Raw genomic sequence first — 26820 nt, 5'->3', positions numbered from 1 at the left:
CCTCCTTTTCCTTCCAGCCTCCTCCACAAAGCTTCTACTAATCTCTATTATTGCTGCTACCACCCTCATTTTTACTACCTGCTCTAATCATATGGTATCATTTTTGCATTAAACCCAAGATAATTTTATAATGATCTTATGAAACTTATTACTTCAACATGACGTTTGGATATGAGCTTTAAATTTGAGTTTGATCAATTAGTCTTTTACTGTGCCTGAAAATAAGTCTTTACAAAGTGACACTATTCCTTCAACTGAAATGTGTACTTGTTTAAATTTTCAGTTTAAACAGAAAACTCCTTGTGAATAGAGGCAACATCTTATTCATGCCAGCATACTTCACAGTGTCTACAAGTGTCTTTCATATGTACTTGTATTTTGTCAAGATGTATTGAATTGAAGGCTGAGGATGACATGGAGGGATGCTGACAGGTCCTAGCTCACAGTGCCTAGCACTCAATGAATGTTAATTGAATAACTTGGTAAAAACTAGAGTATATGAAGATTCTTTTGCCTAATGTTCCCAATCAAGCTAGAGACAAGTAGGTGTAGTCATATGCTAAGATGGATGTGGAGAGATAAGAGGTACTTAAGAAAAAGAAGCTCTGGGATATCAGCTTAAGGGTCTACAATGGATTTGAATAAGAAATGAAAAGGAAATCCACAGATTGACATGTAGCAGCAAGAGGCTTGTTAAATTAAGCTGTATGAATCTATAATAGGGCAGACACAAGAGGTTCTATATAATATAAATGGACTTATTGCAACTATGAAGCAAAGAAATTCTTTATTAGAAATAAACTAAACATCCATTTCCAGTGTATCTAAGGGATTGCATAGCTTTCAAATTATATTCCTTCTTGCCTTAGAATAATGATTCACAGTCAAGCAATTGGTCAAATTTTCTCTTTCAAGCCTATAATAATTTATTACAGCCAGGCACGGTGGCTCACGCCTGTAAGTCCAACACTATGATTGCACCACTGCGCTCCAGCCTAGGCGACAGAATTACAGCCTGTCTCAAAAAAAACCAAAAACACATGTAGCTACCAGGCTAATCAATAAATATTAGTACAAATAATGTATACAATCAAAATACTAGGTGCTATGGGGCAATACAACAATCTAAACTATTTTCAAAGCCGAGTAAGGTCAAATAAAATTTAACAAGATAAAAATAGAAGAAGAGCATTGCAGGTAAAAGGAAGAGGTTGGCAAAGGCTGGAAGTGGAATAGAATAAGAAATATTTTAAAAATCAAGAGAAGACCAACAGAGATTGATTGTGAAAGGAAAAAGAGAGTAACAGGAGTTTCAGACTGAAAATTATTATAGGGTCTGATTAAGAAGGATCATAACAGAGGCTTCGGACTTTACACATAAAGCAATAGAAATTTCTTGAAAGATTTTAAGTAAGCAGATGTATATTTCAAAAAATCACTCTAGGCTTTGGTGAGTTTAGGAGACAGACTGGGATGTTATTGCAGTATATAAGATAATATCAAATTTAATTAGGGTAAAGATAAAGACAGAGAGTGTTGGATTGATAATAGATTTATTTAGAAGAAAAACTAAGCATAACTTGGCAGCAGATTAAATTCATTTCAGTTTTATATATGTACAGTTTTATGTATATACATTTGGGTACTCATGAAACATCCATATGAAAATGTCAAAACAGTTAGTTATACTAATTTAGAACTGAAAACAAAACAAAAAAAGAAGTAAAAGGAAGGAGAAGAAAACAAAAGTTTGGGATGAACATCTTTGACAGCCATAGACATATGAATGAATATTGAAATTTTAGAAATATTGGAGAGCAAAGAGGGCTATCAAATGGCTATTTTACTAATTCAATAAATAATTGAATACATAATTAGGTAAACAATTCTAAGGTAGAGATTTAAATTGAGAATCTAGAATCATGTTGGTGCCTTTATTTGGATTTACACACACATAAAATAAATCTGTAATAAATGTGACTTCATCAACTATGTACTAAATTATATGAACAAAGTGAATATAAACATTTTTTTTCTGCTTAGGTGAGATATTCTTGATTTTGTCTCAGACATTACAGCTAAAAGTAATTAGTTTTTTTTCTTTCAATAGGACTTAGAAAACTCACTTAAAACTTGGAAGATATATGTAAATCTTAAAATTACCCTTTCTCTGGGTGCACAGCTATAGATCTTGGTTGATCCAGGCCTTGGGAAATAATTACATAACGGAAAGAACCATTGAGTCTTGCAACTTCAATTAAGTTGAAACCATGATCTGTCCAATATATGTTACCTAGGAGAAATAATAGAGGTGTTTATAATACATTTTGAGAAAAAAATATATTTGTCACGACTAAAATTAAATTTCTGAGCATTCACATAACTATCAAGAAACCGTTTACTTCCTACATTCTTTTTAAATGTTTCCTAAGCAGAAAGCTGTAAATAAACTAATATGCAAATGCTTTCAATCCTAATCTCACACATCTCTGGTTTAAACCATATAATGATATATTTACATGGTAAAACGAAGTTGAAACTTCTCCTACCTAAAGAAAAGACCTACTTTAACTTTCTACTGACTTCAGGCGAAAGAGAACTTCTAACACTTTTGTTTACCTGCCTTCTGGAGCTCTCGGGAGATTTGGGCAAAGTTAACACTACATAATCTACTTCTACATAAAAACACTTATCCAAAGGCTCAAAAGCATTAGAAGGAGCGAAGCCAAAAGCAAGAGACTATTTACCCCTGTGGCTAGAAGGACAAATAAAAACACTGTTATGAGTTAGAAAAGATTTTTTATGAAGCAGTTTGAGCCCCTAACAAAATAGGTGTGAAACAAAAAGATAAAAAGCCATGGATTATACCAGCAATCCAGTCAATAGCTATCCCTTCCACTCTTCCCAAGCCATTGGTAATGATATCTTCTTTCCAAGTCTGATCTCTTTTAGCTCTGCTAATTTTATTGAAGCCCATGTCTGTCCAGTAGATGGTATCATTTTCTATGGATAAGACACAGAAAAAAAATACATACACACACTGTAAAAGGTATCAATATAGGTGTTAGAATCGTATTGCAACAGTATCTTTTAGGATGTCATCCTGGGTATGCTAGATTTTTAAGTATTCTTCAGGATAATTTACTAATATAAATAGTAAAGAAAAAGCATGAAAAGAACGGGAAAGAACCTATATTTCGGTCAAGAGATTTTTGAAATATTTTTTGAAATATTATAGAAATAATCTGTTGCATTTTTTATTAATTTCTCTACTTATTTTAACTCAATAAATCCTTATCCTGCATGAATTTGCAGCTTTGATTCCAAACCATGTTATTTTGGACCACAGTTTTTCTCTTCACAGCTATACCTATGTCTGAATCTCCTATTCAAATGAATACTACTAGGGAAAATCAACTCAACAAAACCTCAAAGTAGAGAGAGGACAGAAAGAAACACAAGAGCATTTCAATTATATCAAGAGTGTTTTAAGCATAAGGCCACTCAGAATGTACAAAGTCTTAAAAATGCCTTATAATCCGATTATTCCTTCTAAGGTACGAGTTTCTCAAATGTCAACTACAAGACCCTTACATTATTTTTCAAACTCTCATTGTCCAAATGGGCTTAAGAATACTTGAAGAATTGTTCTGTGTGAGCACAGAGTCTTTAAATAAGAGTACTTTTTGAATACTTGAATGAAAAATGTGTCTAAAGACTATAAATGAAATATATGTGCATGCATATGCATAAAGGGTATTAATTATAGACCAGTGATTTTAAACACAGCCACCAGAAAGACACTGGGGACGAATCATTAAACAATAAACTTGCCAGCAACTAAGTAAGTTTTTGTGTTGCGACCTACATGGCCATTTGAAGAACAAATCCTTTAAGACCAATAAAATTTCCCTCTGGCACACTGACAGACTATGGGAATAAAGAAAATGCAGTTGGTATAATAAAGCCATTTATCAGCAAGCTTTGAGGTTCTGTTTCAAATGAAATCCAGTCTTTACTTTTACCAGTTCAGGAAAAGATTCCAAATAGTCCCTGTTCTCAGCAATGGTTAAGTCAGACACACAATTGTTTGCAGCAGAGCAGAGACACCCTATCCAAATATATGTCTGGAAAGCAAGGATATGTTTGATTTTCTCGTTTTGTAAAAACATCAATTCACATTTTTTCATTATTGAACCAGGGAATCAATCAACAAAAATAAATCTTATTTTTGCATAAATATTAAGCACTGTATGTTGAATCTAATTTTCTTCCCTAAACATGAGACGCATATGTCCAACTGTCTCCTTTGTTTCTCTGCTTGTTTGTAGATAAGGCAATCTTGATGTACAATGGACAAATTCTGAATGAAACATGCTTCTGTTGAAGTCTTCTGCCTGACAATTCCCCTTTCCATGGTGATGTGATAGTTGGCACCTCCATCCTCTGTTTCTTAGACTAAAAACATTGGGATTGTCCTGATTATGTTTGCACATGCAACACTTACAATCAATCACCAGATACTCTCATATTTAATCAAGTACTAAGTATTTTTTGTTCCCTTGTTTCTTCTTTCAAAACATATCCATTATCCAACCACCTCATACTGTCTACTACTTACGTTGTAACTAAACCAATAACCACTATTGCCTGAAGTCTTGCAACAGCCTTCTAATTGGTTGCCTAGCTACCACTTTTCCCTTTCCACATAAGTCTTGCTTTGCCACTTAGAAAGGTATAGCTACAGATATACTTTTAAAATATAAATAAGTTAGAATGGAAAAATTCCCAAGGGAAAAAAAATATAAATAAGAATTTCTCCCCGCTGTCTCGCACCAAACTCTCTAGTCACCTCCCATCTCATCCAAGGTAAAATTAAAGTTCTTTCTCATGAGTTTCATGATCTACCAGCTCCCTCCAATCCTCCCTCGCCTAATTTCCTTCCACTCTTCCCCTCACTTACCCATCTCTAGTAATAGATCTTCCTGGTCCTAAAAGAAAATATTCTTCAGTACAAGAGTCTTCACATAATTTTTTTATTTTTGTCTTGAATGTTTTTCCCCACGATATCTCAGCTGTCTTAGCTCAAATATCCCCTTCTTATTGAAACTTTCCTGCCTATTCTATAAAAATTATTTTTTTTTTACCATGCTCTATTCTCTCTCACCAAAACTTATTTTCCTACATAGCACTTATCATTATCAAACACATTATATATTTGTTGGTTGGTTTGTTGAGTGTCTCTTTTGTCTCACATAATGTAATTTCTTTGAGGGCTGGGACTTTATTTCATTTGCTGCTTTATCCCTGGTTATCTGGAATACTTTCTGGCACATAATAAGCTCAAAGTAAGCATTTAGTGAGTAATGAGTTAATGTGGTATGCTGAATAAAGACTGGTTGGGAGGCAGATACAAAGAAAACACATCTCTTGCCATGAAAATGCTTATTAGCTCATTAAGGAACAGAAGGTATACACATGAAGAAATGGCTAACAACCAGAAATTGTATAAGATGAGCAGCATGTAAGCCATACAGGCAAGTATTTTTGCAGGAATTCAAAGAAGAAAATCAGGACAATCTTTACAATTAAAAAAAAAGGTACCCCTTCATTTCATATTACTTTCTAATACCTTTGTCAGTACTGCAAAATTTTAGTCAATATATAATCATAAATTGTTCCTTCCCATATACACCATGACGTCTTGAACATATCTTTGTCATATTGAACTAAAATTGCATTTTTGCATTTCTTTCTAGAACTAGACCATTAAATATTTCATGGATAAGGACTACATCCGACCCAACTTTTCTCAATATAGTCACATATACTATAGATAGTCTGTAATACTGAGGCTATCTCTAAATGGTCAAGACCATGAGATCATAGCATTGAGGAACTAACACATTTTCTTGTATCCTTTCTATTAGGTATATTTGGGATATTGGTGAGTACATTAATCATGTGATGATGCATTAAGCAGAACCAAGAGTATAGAAGAATTAAATCACACATTGATACCCAAATCCCTTTCCTTATCAATTTTTTCACATATTCGTTGTATACCCATACGAAAACACACTAGACCAAATGTTTGCTAAGATACGAAAACATGTTTTCTAATATCTCGGAATACCTGCAAAATAAACACAAAGTAGGTAAAGAATGTTTTAATTAGGAAAAGAATCTAGTTGAAAGAGGATAACATTTTAGAACAAATTGTAAAGATACAAAATGGAGACAGTTGCAAAGATAGAAAGAAAAGATTTTCAGAACCATGTCCTGATACTTATTTCCAAATATATTTCTTAACTTTAATTACCTCCATTCAATAGATACTTACGGAATCCTTAGTTTGTGCTAAGAATTATCGTAGGCATAAAATATGGTGGTGATCATAACAGACACTATCTCTATAATCATGTAGTTTACATTCTAGAGTAAAATTAAAAATAAACTATCTTAAGACATATGGTAATTTGGTAATGTAATATGGTAATTTGGTAATTCCAATGTAATTACAGATTGGAAAATAGAATTTGTAATTTAAGATAATAACAATTATAATTACCTCTCTACAGATATAATAAGACAAATATGAGTCTTTGAAACCATTTTCAAGAATTACCATATAGGGAAATCGGCAGCCAGCTATTGTGCATTATGATTATAATTAAAGTCAGAATTAAAGGGAAAACCATATATTGCTATAATGATATTTATCTGTAAAACAAGGGAAAGACCTTTTGACAATGAGAAATATTACACTTTTTAGTTGAAAGAAAAGTTTTCCCTGGGTATTTAGAGACTAAATCATGCAGGGTTCTGTCTGATAATAAGAAAAAGGAAATAAAAGTGTTTTAAAGATATTTCACCCTTGTCTGTATTCTTATGATTAATTAACAAACACTTGTTGACCACCTTTTGTGAAAACACTCTACTCTGCATTATTATGGCTTTTAGGTCCTAGAAAATTCAGAGTTATGTTTTCTGGCCTAAATGTACATTCTCTTTCAGAAAACAGCATATATATATAAAAATATGCCAGGTAAAATATAATATATAAGCTTACCATGATGCTCTGTCCTAAAATAATCACCAGCACACTAGGAAGATATAATAACAGGGTAGAAAACAAGGAGTCTAGGGCTGGATTCTTATCACCATTCTGCATTTACCACGAGCATTTCACAAAGTTACTTTTTCTTCAGGCCCCATTTTCCTCATATATAAATACGAATAAAAATATAAACATATGCATGTAAAAAGTACATCTTTGTATTTAAATAATAGAAGGCAGAATTTAGATAACCTTTAGGACCTCTTCTGGCTATGATCTTCTAATGCTTTTATTTTTCACTTGCACATAAAGGGAATACAGTATCTCAATGTATGGTCCAATTTTAGCTGTTATGAAGATCTTCCTTTTCCCCTGTAGCTTTTGTTCACTTTAATTAGTTCTGTTTGTCTGATTCTAAAAATGATAAAGCATATGATTTTTCCCAGAACATGCTACTCATGGCTTTTATGTCACATTTCTTTTTAAACTATAGGACTTTACATTTATCCTATTAAATGTCAGCTTGTTAAATGGGATCATGGATCCTGCCTGTTGACATTTAAAAAAATCACATGTTATACAACGAAACTTTTTTGTGATATCCACAAATTTGATACGTAGGTTTTCTTCATCTTGATTCAAGCTAGTGATAAATGTGTCGAATTGGATCAAAGACGTACTTTTTTTTTTTTTTTTTGAGACGGAGTTTCGCTCTGTCGCCCAGGCTGGAGTACAGTGGTGCGATCTTGGCTCACTGCAAGCTCCGCCTCCCAGGTTCACACCATTCTCCTGCCTCAGCCTCCCGAGTAGCTGGGACTACAGATGCCCACCACCACACCCAGCTAATTTTTTTTTTGTATTTTTAGTAGAGACGGGGTTTCACCGTGTTAGCCAGGATGGCCTCGATCTCCTGACCTTGTGATCCGCCCGCCTCCGCTTTTGACATACCATGGGAGACTTCCCTCCGAGGCAAATTGTTTTCCTTTTTGTCATGCCTTAGTAATTTATAGTGTATATATATTTAAGTATACAAATCTTAAGTGTACAGTTTGATGAACTTTTACATGTGGAACACAACCATGTAACCACTACCTTGATCAAGATACAGATCACTGATCGCATCACACAGGCTCCTCTGCATCTTCTGGGAGTATCTCTTCTCTTCCCTAGTGGGCAGCCGCTATTTTGACTTCTACTGCCTTAGATTAGTTTTCTTTAAAATGTTTTGATAAATGGCAAATTACAGTATGTACTCTTTGGCCTGTTCTTTCATTCAAAATTATGACCATTAGATTCATCTTTTCTGTTGAAAGCATCTTCCTTTTCCATGGTGTGAAAATGCCACAAATTATTTATCCATTTTGAACATTTAGGTTATGTTCAATTTCTGTCTATTATAACTAATGCTATGAAAATTCTTTATTTTCCATGTCTTAGAAGAGACATACATTGTCATTTCTACTGGATACCTACCCGGAGGTAGAATGGCTGAGACATATGAGCAATATCTTTAGTAGACAGGGTTTATTTTAATGCATTAATTATCTCAATGCTCTCCTAATTAAGAATCTAGAAGCTATACTTTTTTCCACTATTGTCGAACTCTACCATCCCCTTCATATCTGGCTAATTCAACCATTAACACCTCTTAGTACAGTTGGACAGGCCAGAAATTCTGAATATTCTCTTATTTTCGGAAACTAGTTCAACATGCTTATCTACCTTGGCTGATAGTGCTCACCTTACCAGATAAGGGGCAAATGAGCAGCTTCAACTAAGCAATGGCTTTAGAATGTAAAGCTTCCCTTTACTGTTTAATAATAAGTTGTTTATTAGTAGTAAAATTAGTAATAAAAGCGTGATAAACTATTATTAAGTAGTAAAGGGGGCCGGGCGCAGTGGCTCATGCCTGTAATCCCAGCACTTTGGGAGGCCGAGGCAGGAGGATCAGGAGGTCAGGAGATCGAAACCATCCTGGCTAACATGGTGAAACCCCATCTCTACTAAAAATAGAAAAAATTAGCCGGGCATGGTGGCGGGCGCCTGTAGTCCCAGCTACTCGGGAGGCTGAGACAGGAGAATGGTGTGAACCTGCGAGGCGGTAGTTGCAGTGAGCCAAGATCGCACCACTGCACTCCAGCCTGGGTGACAGAGCGAGACTCTGTCTCAAAAAAAAAAAAAAATTTAAATTAAATTAAATGGCAAAGGAAAGTTTATTATTTCATCTTCTTCATCAATGCTGAGAGCGTTTGAGAGAGGAAAATCCCCAGACACATGCTTTTTTGATGAGTCCTTTATAAATATTATGTGTATAAAAGGTGTATATTTTGGATCAGTTCTCATGAATTGTCAAGCTTTAGTTCTTTGGTCTGAGAATCTGGGAGGAAAAATAAATATGACAAACAACCACAACTCTGGTAAAAATAATTATATCCAATCTTAACTTTGGGAACATCAAAAAGTTGTAAACATCCCTAGCTCATCTTATTATTATTATTCAAATAGTAGCAAGTGCAACATGGGCAAGGAATAAATTTTGAAGATGAAGACTTTGAGAATTATTGACTATTGAATTAAGAGGAGTCATAAAGAAAGTTAAAGAAACAAAGAGAAGAGAAGGGAAGGGAAGGGAACACATTTCTCCATTTTTAGCATTGTCATAGCCATATCCATTTGCTAACATAATTGAAAAGAGAAGATTAGGGATATGAGAAGAGTGAGATGAACTAAGGAGCTTTGAAAAAGATTTTTCTTAAAATTCTGTAACTGTGGATTGAGGGAGAAGGTTCTTACATTAATATTATCTCTTGTGGATATATGGCCAATAATTTGAAACCAGTTTTATCTGCACTAAGTATAAATGTGGCTTTATTCTAGATCTAGCACCTAACTTGAGAATAACTATTGGATAGCAACAAGTATATTAGCATAGTTGGTGAGGCTACTAATATTAGAAGTTAGCTCCACAATTTATTAAAGATGAATCTTATTACAAACTTTTTTTACCTTTAAAAACAAAACAAGAAGGAGAACAACAACAACTAAACAAACTTCTGCCATAAACAATTCCTTCCAGGAGGGTCTGAGCTTGGTTGTTAGATCTGGTAATGAGGACTGATTCTTGTACATAGTTCCTAAAATGATAATCTGGTGAATGAGGTCATGGAAGATCAGAATCTGGTTGACATCTAGGAGACTTACTTTCCTTAGGTTTATTAGCTAAGAAAATTGTACAAATTTTGTAGATAAACGGATTCTTTCATAATAAGTTCTGGTAATCTTTTCTTAGAGTTTGTATAAAATTGATTAAGAAGCTCAAGTTTGTCTGGGCACAGTGGCTCAAGCCTGCAACCCCAGCACTTTGGAAGGCCAAGAAGGGAGGATTGCTTGAAACCAGGAGTTTGAGACAAACCTGGGCAACACAGCAATACTTCACCTCTATAAAAAAAAATAATTTTTTTAAAAGAACCTCAAATTAGATATACAAAACAAAAAATAATTTAAGGATAGTTCCAATTTATGAACAATAAAATTTACAAGTTTATGTTTAGCTTATCTAATTTATTTATTTCCATTTTATTGAATCTATTAAACCCTATTCCATATTTTAAAAATAAAGACAACAGTGTTCTATCCCAAAATTATGTGTTAACTTGCAAAAAATTCTATATAAAGTGTGTTTCAATTTCTTGATAAACTTCAGATTTGGGTTCTACAGGACGTAGCTATTATATGTGACTATTACACTATTTTCAGTTAATGTAGTCTTTATTCCCTTTTAGAGAAAGATGCTGGAATTTTGTTGTTGTTGGATCTTTGGCTTTTGTTTGCTATATAGAAAAAAAGCTTATGGCTCTAGTAAGTCAATATAAAGTCATAGTACTGACGCTTACACAGAATCTTGACTTGTTTTAATTATCGAGATCGAAAAAAATAATATTCCTCTCCCTGCCACCCCACAACTACCAACTTTTACTTAGATTTTAATTATTTACTATCACTTCCAGATGATCTGGTTGCACATACATTTCTTCTTTCGAAGTCAGAAATATAAGCATTCTTCACATTTTTTTACTGTCATTTATCCTCAGTGAACTTAATAGGTAGGCCCAGGAATATAATTTTTGCCACATTTACAAAAACTGCCTTAAGGCCATGTAATGCGTTAATACCTCTAATTTATCTAACACAATGATTTCTTTGGGGAACTAAAATCTTTCATATGTTCTTAAGCAACCTGTTTTTCTATTCTAAAATGTTGAGAAATATAACAGTTAACACTAATCCAAACCACCATCTTCTACCTTTTCAAAAATTACTCTTCTAAAGATATTTTTGGAGGGAGGAAGCTTTCTCATATCACTTCTACATTTTTCAATCATCATGTTTCTTGACACAATATTTTGTTCCTGCTCTGTGCCATTTCAATCCAGATATCAAGACCAGACCTTTTTGTTCATTCACTTCTCACTCTCCCACCCATACTGATATATAAAATCACTCATATAAACATGAAATACAAACAGTGAAATAGAATTTCTGGAAACATGTCATAAGGACATTTATTATAATAGTGTAAAAACTCCAAACTGAAAATTAGCTATCTTTATTTTAAAAGGTGTTCTGGGAACATCACACACTGGGGCCTGTCATGGGGTGAGGGGACGGGGGAGGGATAGCATTAGGAGATATACCTAATGTAAATGACGAGTTAATGGGTGCAGCACACCAACATGGCATATGTATACATATGTAACAAACCTGCACGTTGTGCACCTGTACCCTAGAACTTAAAGTATAATAAAAATAAAAATAAATAAATAAAAAATAAATAAAGTAAAATAAAAAAGGTGTTCTGACCACACCTGCCACTGGGGTTCTGTGGCAGTTTCATGTCATGTCCCAGCCTCGCATCATATCCTTGACTCCTCCCTCTTCTTCTTCATCTCAGTTGATCATTTCTCCCCTTTCTGATTAGCCATTTTCCAAAGAAAAACTCTTTCTAGCCATTGCCCTCAACCTTGGCAACCAGCTTGCATTTGCGTAGTTTAAATTCAGTAGTTCTCAAATGGCTACCCATTAGAATTGCTTGAGGAATGTTTTAAAATACCAAAGAGGCAGCCACAACTCAGAGAATTAAAACTACTTAGTCACGAGTAGGGTGCAGGTGGAGAATTACTAGTTAACTCATTAAAGGTACAGATAGGAAGAAAATCACCTTTATTTACCAGGGCCAATAATCTTGTGAAGGAGATTTCAGTTATGAAATGCTACACAGCCCCTCATCCCCTTACAATCCCATTGCTATTCCATTTGCTATTAGTGGTTCACTACTAAAGAGATTTTCAGTGACAGACAGGTTGACTTGGTCTTCTATGGGAGGATATCAGATTTGGGGCTAGTTTTTTCTCCAGTTGAGGGAAGTCTTAAACTTGCTTAAAAAAATAAATAAATAAATAAAAGTTAAATCTCATCAGTTGATTCTGATATATTATAGGCACCAGATCTCTTAGAAATCACTGCTGTTCAATCTATGCATGAATCAAGCCAAAGCCCAAGGCAGCTCATCGAGAGATTACTTTGTTTGATTCTCCTCCACTCCCGATAAGCTGGCTACATTCCTGTTTGCATGGCAACTGAAAAATGTGGGAGTGATATGAAAAAGCTTCCTCCTTCTGAAAATATATAAAAGAAGGTGACTTTTGAAAGGTCACACCTTTGGCATGTGACAAATATGTGGTTCATATGTGTCATATGCCATAGATACGTAATCCTTGATTTTCTTCTTTTAAATTATATAGATATTGTGAACTCTGAAGTTGGCCATACCTCCCTCTTTGCACTAGTTATTATAATAAAAATAATACTTTTACTTTTAACTTTTACCAAAATATGCAAGTGTAACATGTGCATTTTATCTCTAGTTTTATCTTATTTTTTTTTCCTTCTTTTTCTCTTTGTGTTCATTTCTTCACATCTTAATTGTTCATCTTGCATTTTCCTCATTTTTGGACACTACATAGAATAATTTTTGGAACAAGATTAGGTACATATTTTTCAAATACATCAAATCATATAGACAAGTGACTTCAAAGTCTGGCACACACACTCTAGAGAATGGCTAGGATACCAAGAAAATCCAAGACAATGCAATAAAATGTTAAAATCTTGGCTGCTACTTTTTTATTTCTCATCTTTTAAAAATTTTTATCTGTGTGTATATTAAATCATATTTAATACAGTAATAAGATATACGATTTATAAGTAAATAGTAACAAACCTGTATTTTAGGTGAAATCTCTTTTTCAGTAGATTGTGCAATGAAAAAGAAAGGCTTAATACTACTGATGAAGCTGTAACATTCCGACCATTTTCACAATACAACACATAAAACAAACATATTTTTATGGCACAACAATTTCTTGTAGAAGGTTGCTTGTGACAGGAGGGACAGGCCTGAAATCTCAGACCAATTCATGCTGTGCCTTTCTTCCCTGAGGATCAATGTCTCCACACATGTATCACCCATTTTTGGCATACAACTGAGCCATCTCATGCTGGTTGAAACCTCTGGAGAAGGCTATGAAAGTTTTAGGAATTGAGACGAAAGCAAGGTCAGTGAAGGTCATCAGGGATTACTTCACGGAGGAAGTGAAGCTTTTCCTAATACTTGAAGACTGGGTAGCATTTGGATTAGATAAGATGTGCAAGAATAATTTACTGAAATCAAGTTCAGATAAAGGACCAATTTACTAAATGTGGTCAATTTCAGAATAGCAGGAGGGGATAACAAAATCATTCCACCCAGAGTGTTGAGCATCAACTATGATGACAGCCAGTTCAGAATCCATCCAGTACCTCGGTACAAATAGGAATTAAGTTGAACTTTCTATTCTTTTCAATTTTTGAAAGCATTCCTTCAAACATTTTGCAGATTAATAAAGACCCAGATTCTTGATATTCCATATTAAAAGGGATTCAATAATAAAGTACTAACAAATTACATTTGTTTCTTTCATCTGGACGAAGGCAAATCAATACAAACGCTAATGGGCAATTTTCTTACTGTAACAAACCACTAAGAATTCCATCCTTGTAAGTAAAATAAAATGAAATCTGCAGACTTCAAAGATTTTAGATATCTTAATCCCCTTCAGGTACAATGTTATGAAAACTTAGATAATGTACATTCTCTTTTAAATTACTATTTTATCAAATAAAAAATATATGCTTGTCTAGCTTTTGTATCCTGAATGGAATTTGCATTAAACATTACTTATTATAAAAAAAAATCCATTTTCTGGTTTTGAACTCTTTCCTCTCAAGGTAATGAAAAGAATCTTTCACATTTTCTTAAGCAATAACTGTTTTTAGTCTTCAAAGCAATTGCACTGTGCTGGTTTTCACATACATTAAGTTAGTTCTTGCAGCCCTATTGTGGCTAATTTTGACTTTCAGGTAACACATGAGAACTAAAATGTGCTGTCACCTTCTAGTCTTCTTCAGATTAGAAAAGGACCAATAACAGCTCAAAGGAGAAATTTTTTTATTTTATTTTGTTTTAGCTTCACAAAGGTAAGCTGCAAAATTGAGACAGCATGTTGCATAAATATATCTTCAGGGGACCAGCAACCCGTTTCAGAAAACACCACCATTCCATTTCACTTTTATTTTTGAATAAGAAAAAGGCAGAAATCTTGTTCCTCAAATGTTTGGTTTCTAAACTATGCCTCAATTTAGTAAATCAGACAAGGAAGTAATATATACTTTAAAAATAGAGGCCTTCTCAACAAATATGTTTGAATTTTTTTCCATCATCATCTCTGGTGAAAAAAATAACTTACTTAAAAGGTTTAATGAATGGAGGGATGTGGCATAATGATTAAAGCCTTAGACATTGAGTTCTGATATCTTGAGTTAAAAATCACAGCCCTGCTACATAGTGGCTCTGTGATATGGGCAAGTTACTTAACCCTTCTTTTTGGTGTCTGAATAAAATGGAAGTAATAGAATTGTGAAGATTAAATGAATCCATCTATGTTAAATACCTAGGATTTAATAAGCATAATAAATGTCAACTATCATAAACTTTAAAATATAAAGTATATAACAAAATAAGATATAAAGATACTAATAAATTTAGTAATTTCACACACCTTTGAAGTTTTAATTTGGTTTAACATAATATTGTCTTTATGCATTTAAAACTGAAAAGAAAATATATTGGTATTTTCTTTGCAAAAAAAAATAAAAAGAGAAGAATCTAATTTTAATTTACCTCATCCGAAGAAATAAATTCAGAAATAGAAAATTCCGTAAAAATGTTCGGACACTGCTATATGTTTCAACATCATCGTTCGTGATTTTTTAAACTAAAAGTCAACATCGATTTGGATGCACAGAGGCATCTCATATTTTTAGAAAGGTAAAGTTAAGTTTACTGTTAACAGTTACTACCATCACAGATAATTTGCTCTAAAAATTACTAGAAATTGCCTATGCTTACTGTATAAGGGCTAGGCAAATTCACAGGTGACACATAACATATATGAGTCTTATAATACAATTATTTCCCAACATGACTTTACTGTTATTGAATCACAGCTATTATAATAAACTACAATATATAAATGTGCTATGCTTGGACTTTCAGGAAAAAAAAATACACAATGATTCTTTTTATGAACAAATTCCTTCTTAAAAAATTGTTTTAATGCAAATCAATACTTTTTATTGAAGGCCATGTGTATTAAAGGAGACACATAAGTGACCAAGCAGCCTCCTTCAATCTTCCCAAAGACTCAATCACCCTCTTGTAAGTATTTGGTAGCAATTCACGTTACTTATCATTTTATAGTAGGTTGCAGTTGCTTCTCAACCTATATTGGGAGTACATTGATAGAAAGCTTCATATTCTCTTCATAGTTAGCTACTTAGAAGACAGTGCAACATTTCGGATATACATATACAGAAGCTAGATGAATGAATGATCATGCATGACTGCATTATTACAATTAAAAAGTTCAGATTCAACATGTCACTAAATGAACCTATTAGCGCTGCCCTCAATCTTCTCGTTTACCTGTGCTTGCTCTCAATGATGGAAGGAACATACTTCCCTTCATGCAAACTAAAGACCTGAGAGCTATCCTTGATTCTTTCTTCGTCCTTATTCACCTAACAACCACATCCAATCAATCATCAAGTCATATGTGTTTTAACTCTTTTATTTATTTATATTTTAAATCTACACATACCACTACAGTTTCGTTCAGGTTCTCACCATCTCTGTTCTGAATGATTGCAAAAGCCTCCTAAATGGTCGCCTTCCTTTAATTTTATTTTTCTCAAATACACTCTAACAACTCTAAGATGCAAATCAGATCTTTTGCTTAACATTCTTTATGTCCTTAGGTTCCTCATGAGCCTTTGACGAAGTCCAGGTTCTTTAGTACATCATACGAGGCAATTCACTTAGATAGCATCCAAACTTTGATGACTGAAATACTTTGATCACTTACTCTTGATATCTATTTTTAATCCATTATACAGGTACACATATACAAGACATGAAAAAAATATAATTTTTAAAACATAAAGTATAAAATTAAATAGTTATAATACTTTCTTCCCCATATTCAATTTTTTTTTTTTTATTTTTTATTTTTTGGAGATGGAGTCTAGCTCAGTCACCCAGGCTGGAGTTCAGTGGCGAGATCTCGGCTCACTGCAAACTCTGCCTCCCAGGTTCAAGCGATTCTCCTGCCTCAGTCCCCTGAGTAGCTGGGATTACAGGCACCCGCCACACGCCCAGCTAATTTTTGTATTTTTAGTAGAGATGGAGTTTCACTGTGTTGGCCAGACTGGTCTCAAACTCCCGACCTCGTGATCCGCCTGCCTTGGCCTCCCAAATTGCTGAGATTACAAGCGGGAGCCACTGTGCCCAGCCTCGATTATGTTATTCAGTTCCCAGAGTGTGTGCCTTGCTCCCCTCTTGGAAGTGACTGACTCAGACCATAAGCGCCTTTCTGGTGTTGTCTCACACGCTTTCCTGCCTCTGCCTTGACTCTAGCAGCACTAGCCTGTTTGTAGCTGCCCCAACTCCCTAGTACACACACACAGCATGTCATTTCTCATCTCTTTACCTTTTCTCCTGCCATTTCCTCTGCATTTCCTTACCTTTAGTAGGAAACTATTACTCAGACATTAAGACTCATATTCTTCCTCTGCCAGGAAACCTTACGATCACAGTCTAAGTCAGAGTCTTTCTTGTTACCCTCCTAATAACCTGTGCTTCTCTCTATAGTTATACTTAACACAGAGGTTGTACAGCTCACTTTTTATGCATCTGCCTTTCCAGTTGACCGAGATGGGCTCTCATTCATCTTGGATTCACAATGTCGTCCTCCAGCTTTCCATATATGATAATTGAATAAATATTGATATCCAATAAACAATAATAGGAATAGAATCAAGTGAATAGTATAAGAGTTATTAGCATAGTATCATCTAGAGCAAAGAAGAGTAAAATAAGAGTAAGATAAAAAGAGTAGGAATATAAGTAATTGAATAAGGTAGTAATATTTTAGAAGATTATTGAATCAGTTACATAAGCAATTTTGCAAGGCCAAGGTGAGAGGATCAGGAGGTCAAGAGATGGAGACCATCCTGGTCAACATGGTGAAACTCCATCGCTACTAAAAATACAAAAATTAACTGGGCGTGGTGGCACGTGCCTGTAGTTCTAGCTACTCGGGAGACTGAGGCAGGAGAATCACTTGAACCTGGGAGACAGAGCTTGCAGTGAGCCGAGACCGTGCCACCGCACTCCAGCCTGGCAACAGAGCCAGACTCCATCAAAAAAAAAGAGGAGAAGCAATAAGCATTTATTAAACTATGTATTTCCTCCTATGGTAAAATATTAAAATCATGTGGCAGGCTATCATTATAGTATCATTTTATAATGAATTTAATTATATATCAAATGTAAGTTAAATGACCAAAATAGGATTCCATGGAGTTTAAACTCAAGGGTCAAAGCAAAGCAATTTTGTAACTCTGAATACTTAAAATTACAAAAATGTTTGGCAAGCCATACACCAAAAGATATAGTATTGTCTCACATTGTTTAGAATAACTCAATAATGAAATTATGCGATGTCTGGGGTTTGTTTAAATTAGATGAAACCATCTGGTCATGAATTGAAGCTGGTGATGGGTACATGGGAGGGGTTCACTATTCTCTTCTCTCTACTTTTTTTTTTTAATGTTTCAAAGTTTCCATGGTAAAATGTTTAAAAAGTACTCCACCAGATTGAAAGGAAGTCCCCATTTTAATTATCATTGCTAATCAAATTCTGAAACTTTAATGATAGTAAAATATATCTAAAAGTTATGTCTAACCTTTGATGTTTTTTACTTGGATGACACTCTTAATATCCTACCCATGCAGGAAACTAAAAAACTCCAAATTCACCAAATACCTTACCCGAACTGCACGATGTTTCACTTACAGTGTTTCCATTTTAGGAGCGGAGAAATAGGCTTTAAAAAAATCTTGAAGGAAAAAAAGTATTCACATGAGCTAGGTTTTGGATAGTATATATTAGAATTAATAATATTCTTGGTCTCAGCAGAATCAGGAACAGGATTACTGAAAATATAAGAAGTGTTGAAGCAATTCAAGCAAGGGATGTTTTTCGCCTCAATTACACCATGTTCATGCTGACCAAAGGTTAAAGATTACATTAGATTAGAAAACTAGGATGAAATGGAAAAAAAAATTAAAGATCCCCATATCAGCTGGCATTATCAGGTAAATGAAGAGACATATAATTTAATTGTTAAAAAGAAAGGCTCAGAGTCTTTTTTTTTAATGCATCCCAGAGAGATAAAAGGAAAACAAGATTCCTTAAGAAATTTTGATTCAGTGAGAATACCAATAACATAGTTTTAGAAAGTTTGTGATAGAATATCTTAAGAAGGGTAGATCAAGGACAAAGACTTGTTCTGAAATAGCTATCTTGAAATATTTTCAGTTATCAAAGTAGAGACATAACAATTCTCTCTGTGTGCACTCGTGTGCATGTATGTGTGTCTGTGTGTATCCTTTCCTCCTGTTATATTACCTTGAGCTATAAGCCTCTTAGATCTTAAAAGAAAAACACTGACAGACTAGTAGATAATTGGATAGGAGTCTACAAAAGGAAACTCAAAAGGAATCTCGAGTGCTTCAGGAAATCTTGTCAGTGACTGAGTGGACCTGCAATCTTCCCTCCAACTTAAATTTAGTCAATGTATGGTATGAATAACACTTTCTTTAAAACACATATGAGGGAGAGTGTGACCATATAAATCCTATAATATATGTCCTATTTTATTCCCATTGTTTGTTGCTCCAGAGAGGTCTAAGTGCTCAATTTGTATGAAAATTGATTATTAGATCCTAAAGCTAAAGAGCGAAAACTATGTCCACAGAAAGCTGCGTATAAGAAAGGCCAAAGTATTATTCATAAGAGCCAGAAACTAGAACAAAAACAAACATCTATCATTGCAGAAACAGATAAACAAACTGGTGTACTCACAAAATGGATATTAATGCAACAAAGGCGCACCCTACTAACACATGCAAAAACATGATGGATGTCAAAAATATTATGTGACGTGAAAGAAACCAGTCACAAAAGAATATGTATCATGTAATACCATTTATATAAAATTGTAGAATAGGCAAAACTAACCAGTGGTGATAAAAATGAGATTAGTGATCACTTCTGAGGATAAGTGGGTAGGAATAGGAGGAAACTTTCTAAAGTGATAGAAATAATCCATTTATTTTTATTTACTCATCAAAACTGAATGGAAGGCAAACTTACTATCTGAACACTCTACTATGGATAAATTATATCTCAATACAAAATAATCAAAAATATACCAATATTTGCTGTAAGCAAAATTTAATTAGCATTCCTAATCAAATCACCTACGGTAAATTTCAAGCAGATTATCTGGCATCATCCTAAAATATAGATGTGCCTTTTGGGTGCAGGCCCTGGGAGTACGCCTGCTTAACCTCACCGAAATTACAATACAGAAAATATCTCATAGGATGATCAACCATAATATGCGGTAAAAAAAAGTTCAGTGACAATCCAATGGGGCAGATAAATTGAAAACAGACTCTTATTGACTATTTGCTACTGTGAAGGAATCTTTCCTATCATAGTGAATACACAAATATAAATCAGACTTGAATCCTGCTCTCTAGGAAAATGAAATTCAGAAAGGTAAGAAGAAATGCACATGAATAACTATAAATTAGAAAGTTCCACTAGGAAATATGCAGAAATTGGAATGAGAGTCTAGAAAAGGTAAAGGCTACATCAATTTGGGGACTAGACTTCGAAGAAGCTCTCAGAATGTGGCACAAGGAAATATGCTGTTCATTAGAATATGAGGAGAATGATAGAGAAGAGTCAGAAATGAGGTTGGAGGGATGAATTGATTTGTGTAAAATATCTAACTTGTTAGTTATGAGAAAATGGCTTTTAGCACTAAGAATTTAGGATTTTATTCAATGGTGATTATGATTATGATGATAAAACAGTCACAGTTAAAATGATCATCCCAGTTTGCCCAGGACTCTCCTGATTTTAGCAGTAAAAGCCCAATGTCCCAGAACAGCCCTTAGTACTGAATATTAGCCTCTATGATCTCTAATTTTAGGGTAAATAATTGACAGATGGTCCCAGCTTCTGTGTTCTGAATCTATCTTCACATTTTTGCTAAGGCTGCTCTTAACTAACGACTGTGTGAAGCAGAGATACTAACAGAGGCCCATTCCAGCAACATGTGGAGCTCCTCTGACAGGCAACACTGGCTTGACAGGTGACAACGACTCTCCACCAGCCTTGCTAAAACTTTCTTGAAACTGCACCGTAGCCTGAGACTTTTCCTATCTGACCTAACTTCCTCCCCTCTATCTTTCAGACGGCTTAGATCTGCCTCGCAGACAACTCTCCTCATTTTCTCTCACAGGTGTATTTCTCAATAACAATCTTACATATCTAATCCTGTCTTGACTCTATTTCCCAAAAGACCAAACTAGCACAAAAGATGACAGGAGTAGGCTGAGAAAATGAACAGTAAGACAGAGTTTCAGGTTTGGCTTCCTTATCCCCCAGCAGTTGTCAAAGAGGACACGGTTCTGAGTAGCATGTGGGGCAATGGTTGGCCCATCCACACGATGTGCAATTACCAAAGATTTCATGAGAAGTGACGTGGAAGTTGCTAAGGGGGAACATCCTTGCAGGTGCAATGAGTCATGCCTTTGAAAAAGAAAGAGAAACAATGCCTATAAAGACAGCAGAGTGGGATGATTACTGTGACATTGTAATGACACACTACAGACAGATAATTTAAAAACTGACAGCTGTTAATAAGCAGTTAAGACTAAATGTGAGAGCCAGATTTGGTAGATCACAAAGAGACTCATAACTCCCACAGTGGAAAAATGGACACAGCTGAGCAGAGCAAACAGAAGCTCTAATTGAGCTCCAGGGAGGTTTAAATGTTCAGCAAAGGCAGTCGGCAATGCTAAAACCAGGGACCTGGTTGGAAAACCTGGGAACCTGAAAGAAGGGATGAGAATATCCGGATGTATGTCTCTGAGGGGTTTGGCTCCTGAAATACCCCTTGGACTCGCAGAGTTTGCAGAGGTGGTCCAGTCTTCCCTATGCTAGTGCTTCCCTTGTGCTGGTAGATATTGCAGAAATATCTCACCTGCAAGGCAACAAGTTTCCCTTTAGGACATGCACTCACTTTCTGTCCTGGCTGCTTGGCTATAACTATGGTTAAATCCCAGTCTAACCCAACCGGAGAATTACTGGGCCTCAAAAGGGAGGAAAGAGATTATATACCAATGCAGCAGTGAGAAACAGCTACACAACCAGAAAGGACCAGGTAAAAAATCCCTGCGATTGAGGGGTGGAGCCAAGATGGCCAAATAGGAACAGCTCCGGTCTACAGCTCCCAGCCTGAGCGACACAGAAGATGGGTGATTTCTGCATTTCCGTTTGAGGTACCGGGTTCATCTCACTAGGGAGTGCCAAACATTGGGTGCAGGAAAGTTGGTGCAGTGCACTGTGCGTGAGCCGAAGCAGGGCAAGGCATTGCCTCATTTGGGAAGCACAAGGGGTGGGGGAGTTCCCTTTCCCAGTCAAAGAAAGGGGTAACAGATGGCACCTGGAAAATCGGGTCAGTCCCACCATAATACTGTGCTATTCCAACGGGCCTGGAAAACCGCACACCAGGAGATTGTGTCCCACACCTGGCTCAGAGGGTCCTATGCCCATGGAGTCTTGTTGATTGCTAGCACAGCAGTCTGAGATCAAACTGCAAGGTGGCAGCCAGGCTGGGGGAGGGGCGCCCGCCATTGCCCAGGCTTGCTTATGTAAACAAATCAGCCAGGAAGCTCAAACTGGGTGGAGCCCACCACAGCTCAAGGAGGCCTGCCTGCCTGCCTCTGTAGGCTCCACCTGTGGGGGCAGGGCACAGACAAAAATTCAGCAGGAACCTCTGCAGACTTAAATGTCCCTGTCTGACTGACAGCTTTGAAGAGAGTAGTGGTTCTCCCAGCACGCAGCTGGAGATCTGAGAACGGACAGACTGCCTCCTAAAGTTGGTCCCTGACCCCCGAGCAGCCTAACTGGGAGGCACCCCCCAGTAGGGACAGACTGACACCTCACTCGGCTGGGTACTCCTCTGAGACAAAACTTCAAGAGGAACTATCAGACAGCTGAATCTGTGGTCTCACGAAAATCTGCTGTTCTGCAGCCACCGCTGCTGACACCCAGCCAAACAAGGTCTGGAGTGGACCTCTAGCAAACTCCAACAGACCTGCAGCTGAGGGTCCTGTCTGGTAGATGGAAAACTAACAAACAGAAAGGACACCCACACCAAAAGCCCATCTGTACATAACCATCATCAAAGACCAAAAGTAGATAAAACCACAAAGATGGGGAAAAAACAGAGCAGAAAAACTGGAAGCTCTAAAAAGCAGAGCCCCTCTCCTCCTCCAAAGGAACGCAGTTCCTCACCAGCAACGGAACAAAGCTGGACGGAGAATGACTTTGACAAGTTGAGAGAAGAAGGCTTCAGACGATCAAACTACTCCGAGCTATGGGAGGAAATTCAAAACAATAGCAAAGAAGTTAAAAACTTTGAAAAAAAATTAGAAGAATGGATAACTAGAATAACCAATGGAGAGAAGGGCTTAAAGGAGCTGATGGAGCTGAAAGCCAAGTATCGAGAACTACGCAAAGACTCCAGAAGCCTCGGGAGCCAATGCGATCAACTGGAAGAAAGGGTATCAGTGATGGAAGATGAAATGAATGAAATGAAGCGAGAAGGGAAGTTTAGAGAAAAAAGAATAAAAAGAAATGAACAAAGCCTCCAAGAAATTTGGGACTATGTGAAAAGACCAAACCTACGTCTGATTGGTATACCTGAAAATCATGGGGAGAATGGAACCAAGTTGGAAAACACTCTGCAAGATATTATCCAGGAGAACTTCCCCAATCTAGCAAGGCAGGCCAACATTCAAATTCAGGAAATACAGAGAACGCCACAAAGATACTCCTCGAGAAGAGCAACTCCAAGTCACATAATTGTCAGATTCACCAAAGTTGAAATGAAGGAAAAAATGTTAAGGGCAGCCAGAGAGAAAGATCGGGTTACCCGCAAAGGGAAGCCCATCAGACTAACAGCTGATCTCTCGGCAGAAACTCTACAAGCCAGAAGAGAGTGGGGGCCGATATTCAACATTCTTAAAGAAAAGAATTTTCAACCCAGAATTTCATATCCAGCCAAACTAAGCTTCATAAGTGAAGGAGAAATAAAATACTTTACAGACAAGCAAATGCTGAGTGATTTTGTCACCACCAGGCCTGCCCTAAAAGAGCTCCTGAAGGAAGCACTACACATGGAAAGGAACAACCGGTACCAGCTACTGCAAAAACATGCCAAATTGTAAAGACCATCAAGGCTAGGAAGAAACTGCATCAACTAACGAGCAAAATAACCAGCTAACATCATAATGACAAGATCAAATTCACACATAACAATATTAACTTTAAATGTAAATGGGCTAAATGCTCCAATTAAAAGACACAGACTGGCAAGCTGGATAAGGAGTCAAGACCCATCAGTGTGCTGTATTCAGGAAACCCATCTCACGTGCAGAGACACACATAGACTCAAAATAAAGGGATGGAGGAAGGTCTATCAAGCAAATGGAAAACAAAAAAAGGCAGGCGTTGCAATCCTAGTCTCTGATAAAATAGACTTTAAACCAACAAAGATCAAAAGAGACAAAGAAGGCCATTACATAATGGTAAAGGGATCAATTCAACAAGAAGAGCTAACTATCCTAAATATATATGCACCCAACACAGGAGCACCCAGATTCATAAAGCAAGTCCTGAGTGACCTACAAAGGAACTTAAACTCCCACACAATAATAATGGGAAATTTTAATACCCCACTGTCAACATTAGACAGATCAATGAGACAGAAAGTTAACAAGGATATCCAGGAATTGAACTCAGCTCTGCACAAAGTGGACCTAATAGACATCTACAGAACTCTCCACCCCAAATCAACAGAATATACATTTTTTTTCAGCACCACACCACACCTATTCCAAAATTGACCACATAGTTGGAAGTAAAGCTCTCCTCAGCAAATGTAAAAGAACAGAAATTATAACAAACTGTCTCTCAGACCACAGTGCAATCAAACTAGAACTCAGGATCAAGAAACTCACTCAAAACCGCTCAACTACATGGAAACTGAACAACCTGCTCCTGAATGACTATTGGGTACATAATGAAATGAAGGCAGAAATAAAGATGTTCTTTGAAACCAATGAGAACAAACACACAACATACCAGAATCTCTGGGACACATTCAAAGCAGTGTGTAGAGGGAAATTTATAGCACTAAATGCCCACAAGAGAAAGCAGGAAAGATTCAAAATTGACACCCTAACATCACAATTAAAAGAACTAGAAAAGCAAGAGCAAACACTTTCAAAAGCTAGCAGAAGGCTAGAAATAACTACAATCAGAGCAGAACTGAAGGAAATAGAGACACAAAACACCCTTCAAAAAATTAATGAATCCAGGAGCTGGTTTTTTGAAAAGATCAACAAAATTGATAGACTGCTAGCAAGACTAATAAAGAAGAAAAGAGAGAAGAATCAAATAGATCTAATAAAAAATGAAAAAGGGGATATCACCACCGATCCCACAGAAATACAATCTACCATCAGAGAATACTACAAACACCTCTATGCAAATAAACTAGAAAACCTAGAAGAAATGGATAAATTCCTCGACAAATACACCCTCCCAAGACTAAACCAGGAAGAAGTTGAATCTCTGAATAGACCAATAACAGGCTCTGAAACTGTGGCAATAATCAATAGCTTACCAACCAAAAAAAGTCCAGGACCTGATGGATTCACAGCCGAATTCTACCAGAGGTATAAGGAGGAACTGGTACCATTCCTTCTGAAACTATTCCAATCGATAGAAAAAGAGGGAATCCTCCCTAACACATTTTATGAGGCCAGCATCGTCCTGATACCAAAGCCTGGCAGAAACATAACAAAAAAAGAGAATTTCAGACCAATATCCTTGATGAACATTGATGCAAAAATCCTCAATAAAATACTGGCAAACTGAATCCAGCAGCACATCAAAAAGCTTATCCACCATGATCAAGTGGGCTTCATCCCTGGGATGCAAGGCTGGTTCAACATATGCAAATCAATAAATGTAATCCAGCATATAAACAGAACCAAAGACAAAAACCACATGATTATCTCAATAGATGCAGAAAAGGCCCTTGACAAAATTCAACAACCCTTCATGCTAAAAACTCTCAATAAATTAGGTATTGATGGGACGTATCTCAAAAAAATAAGAGCTATCTTTGACAAACCCACAGCCAATATCATACTGAATGGGCAAAAACTGGAAGCATTCCCTTTGAAAACTGGCACAAGACAGGGATACCCTCTCTCACCACTCCTATTCAACATAGTGCTGGAAGTTCTGGCCAGGGCAATCAGGCAGGAGAAGGAAATAAAGAGTATTCAATTAGGAAAACAGGAAGTCAAATTGTCCATGTTTGCAGATGACATGATTGTATATCTAGAAAACCCCATCGTCTCAGCCCAAAATCTCCTTAAGCTGATTAGCAACTTCAGCAAAGTCTCAGGATACAAAATCAATGTACAAAAATCACAAGCATTCTTGTACACCAATCACAGACAAACAGAGAGCCAAATCATGAGTGAACTCCCATTCACAATTGCTTCAAAGAGAATAAAATACCTAGGAATCCAACTTACAAGGGACGTGAAGGACCTCTTCAAGGAGAACTACAAACCACTGCTCAATGAAATAAAAGAGGATACAAACAAATGGAAGAACAATCCATGCTCATGGGTTGGAAGAATCAATATCATGAAAATGGCCACACTGCCCAAGGTAATTTATAGATTCAATGCCATCCCCATCAAGCTACCAATGACTTTCTTCACAGAATTGGAAAAAACTACTTTAAAGTTCATATGGAACCAAAAAAGAGCCTGCATAGCCAAGTCAATCCTAAGCCAAAAGAACAAAGCTGGAGGCATCATGCTACCTGACTTCAAACTATACTACAAGGCTACAGTAACCAAAACAGCATGG

The 26820-nt window shown here is 36.1% G+C and overlaps 1 protein-coding gene across 1 annotated transcript in view; it reads right to left on the bottom strand.

Annotated features, from left to right (window-relative positions):
- LRP1B (LDL receptor related protein 1B) overlaps positions 1 to 26820 on the bottom strand; it is a 1933392-nt gene that overhangs the window by 495581 nt on the left and 1410991 nt on the right. Inside the window, exons 36-37 of the mRNA XM_003267617.4 lie at positions 2869 to 3003; positions 2164 to 2293 (exon numbers count right to left, since the gene is read on the bottom strand). Of these exons, the coding sequence (XP_003267665.2) occupies positions 2164 to 2293; positions 2869 to 3003 (265 nt within the window). The remainder of the gene's footprint in view (positions 1 to 2163; positions 2294 to 2868; positions 3004 to 26820) is intronic.

The sequence above is a fragment of the Nomascus leucogenys genome, chromosome 20 (genome assembly GCF_006542625.1).
Source record: "Nomascus leucogenys isolate Asia chromosome 20, Asia_NLE_v1, whole genome shotgun sequence".
Lineage (NCBI taxonomy): Eukaryota > Metazoa > Chordata > Mammalia > Primates > Hylobatidae > Nomascus > Nomascus leucogenys.
This window is presented reverse-complemented; position numbering and strand designations above follow the sequence as displayed.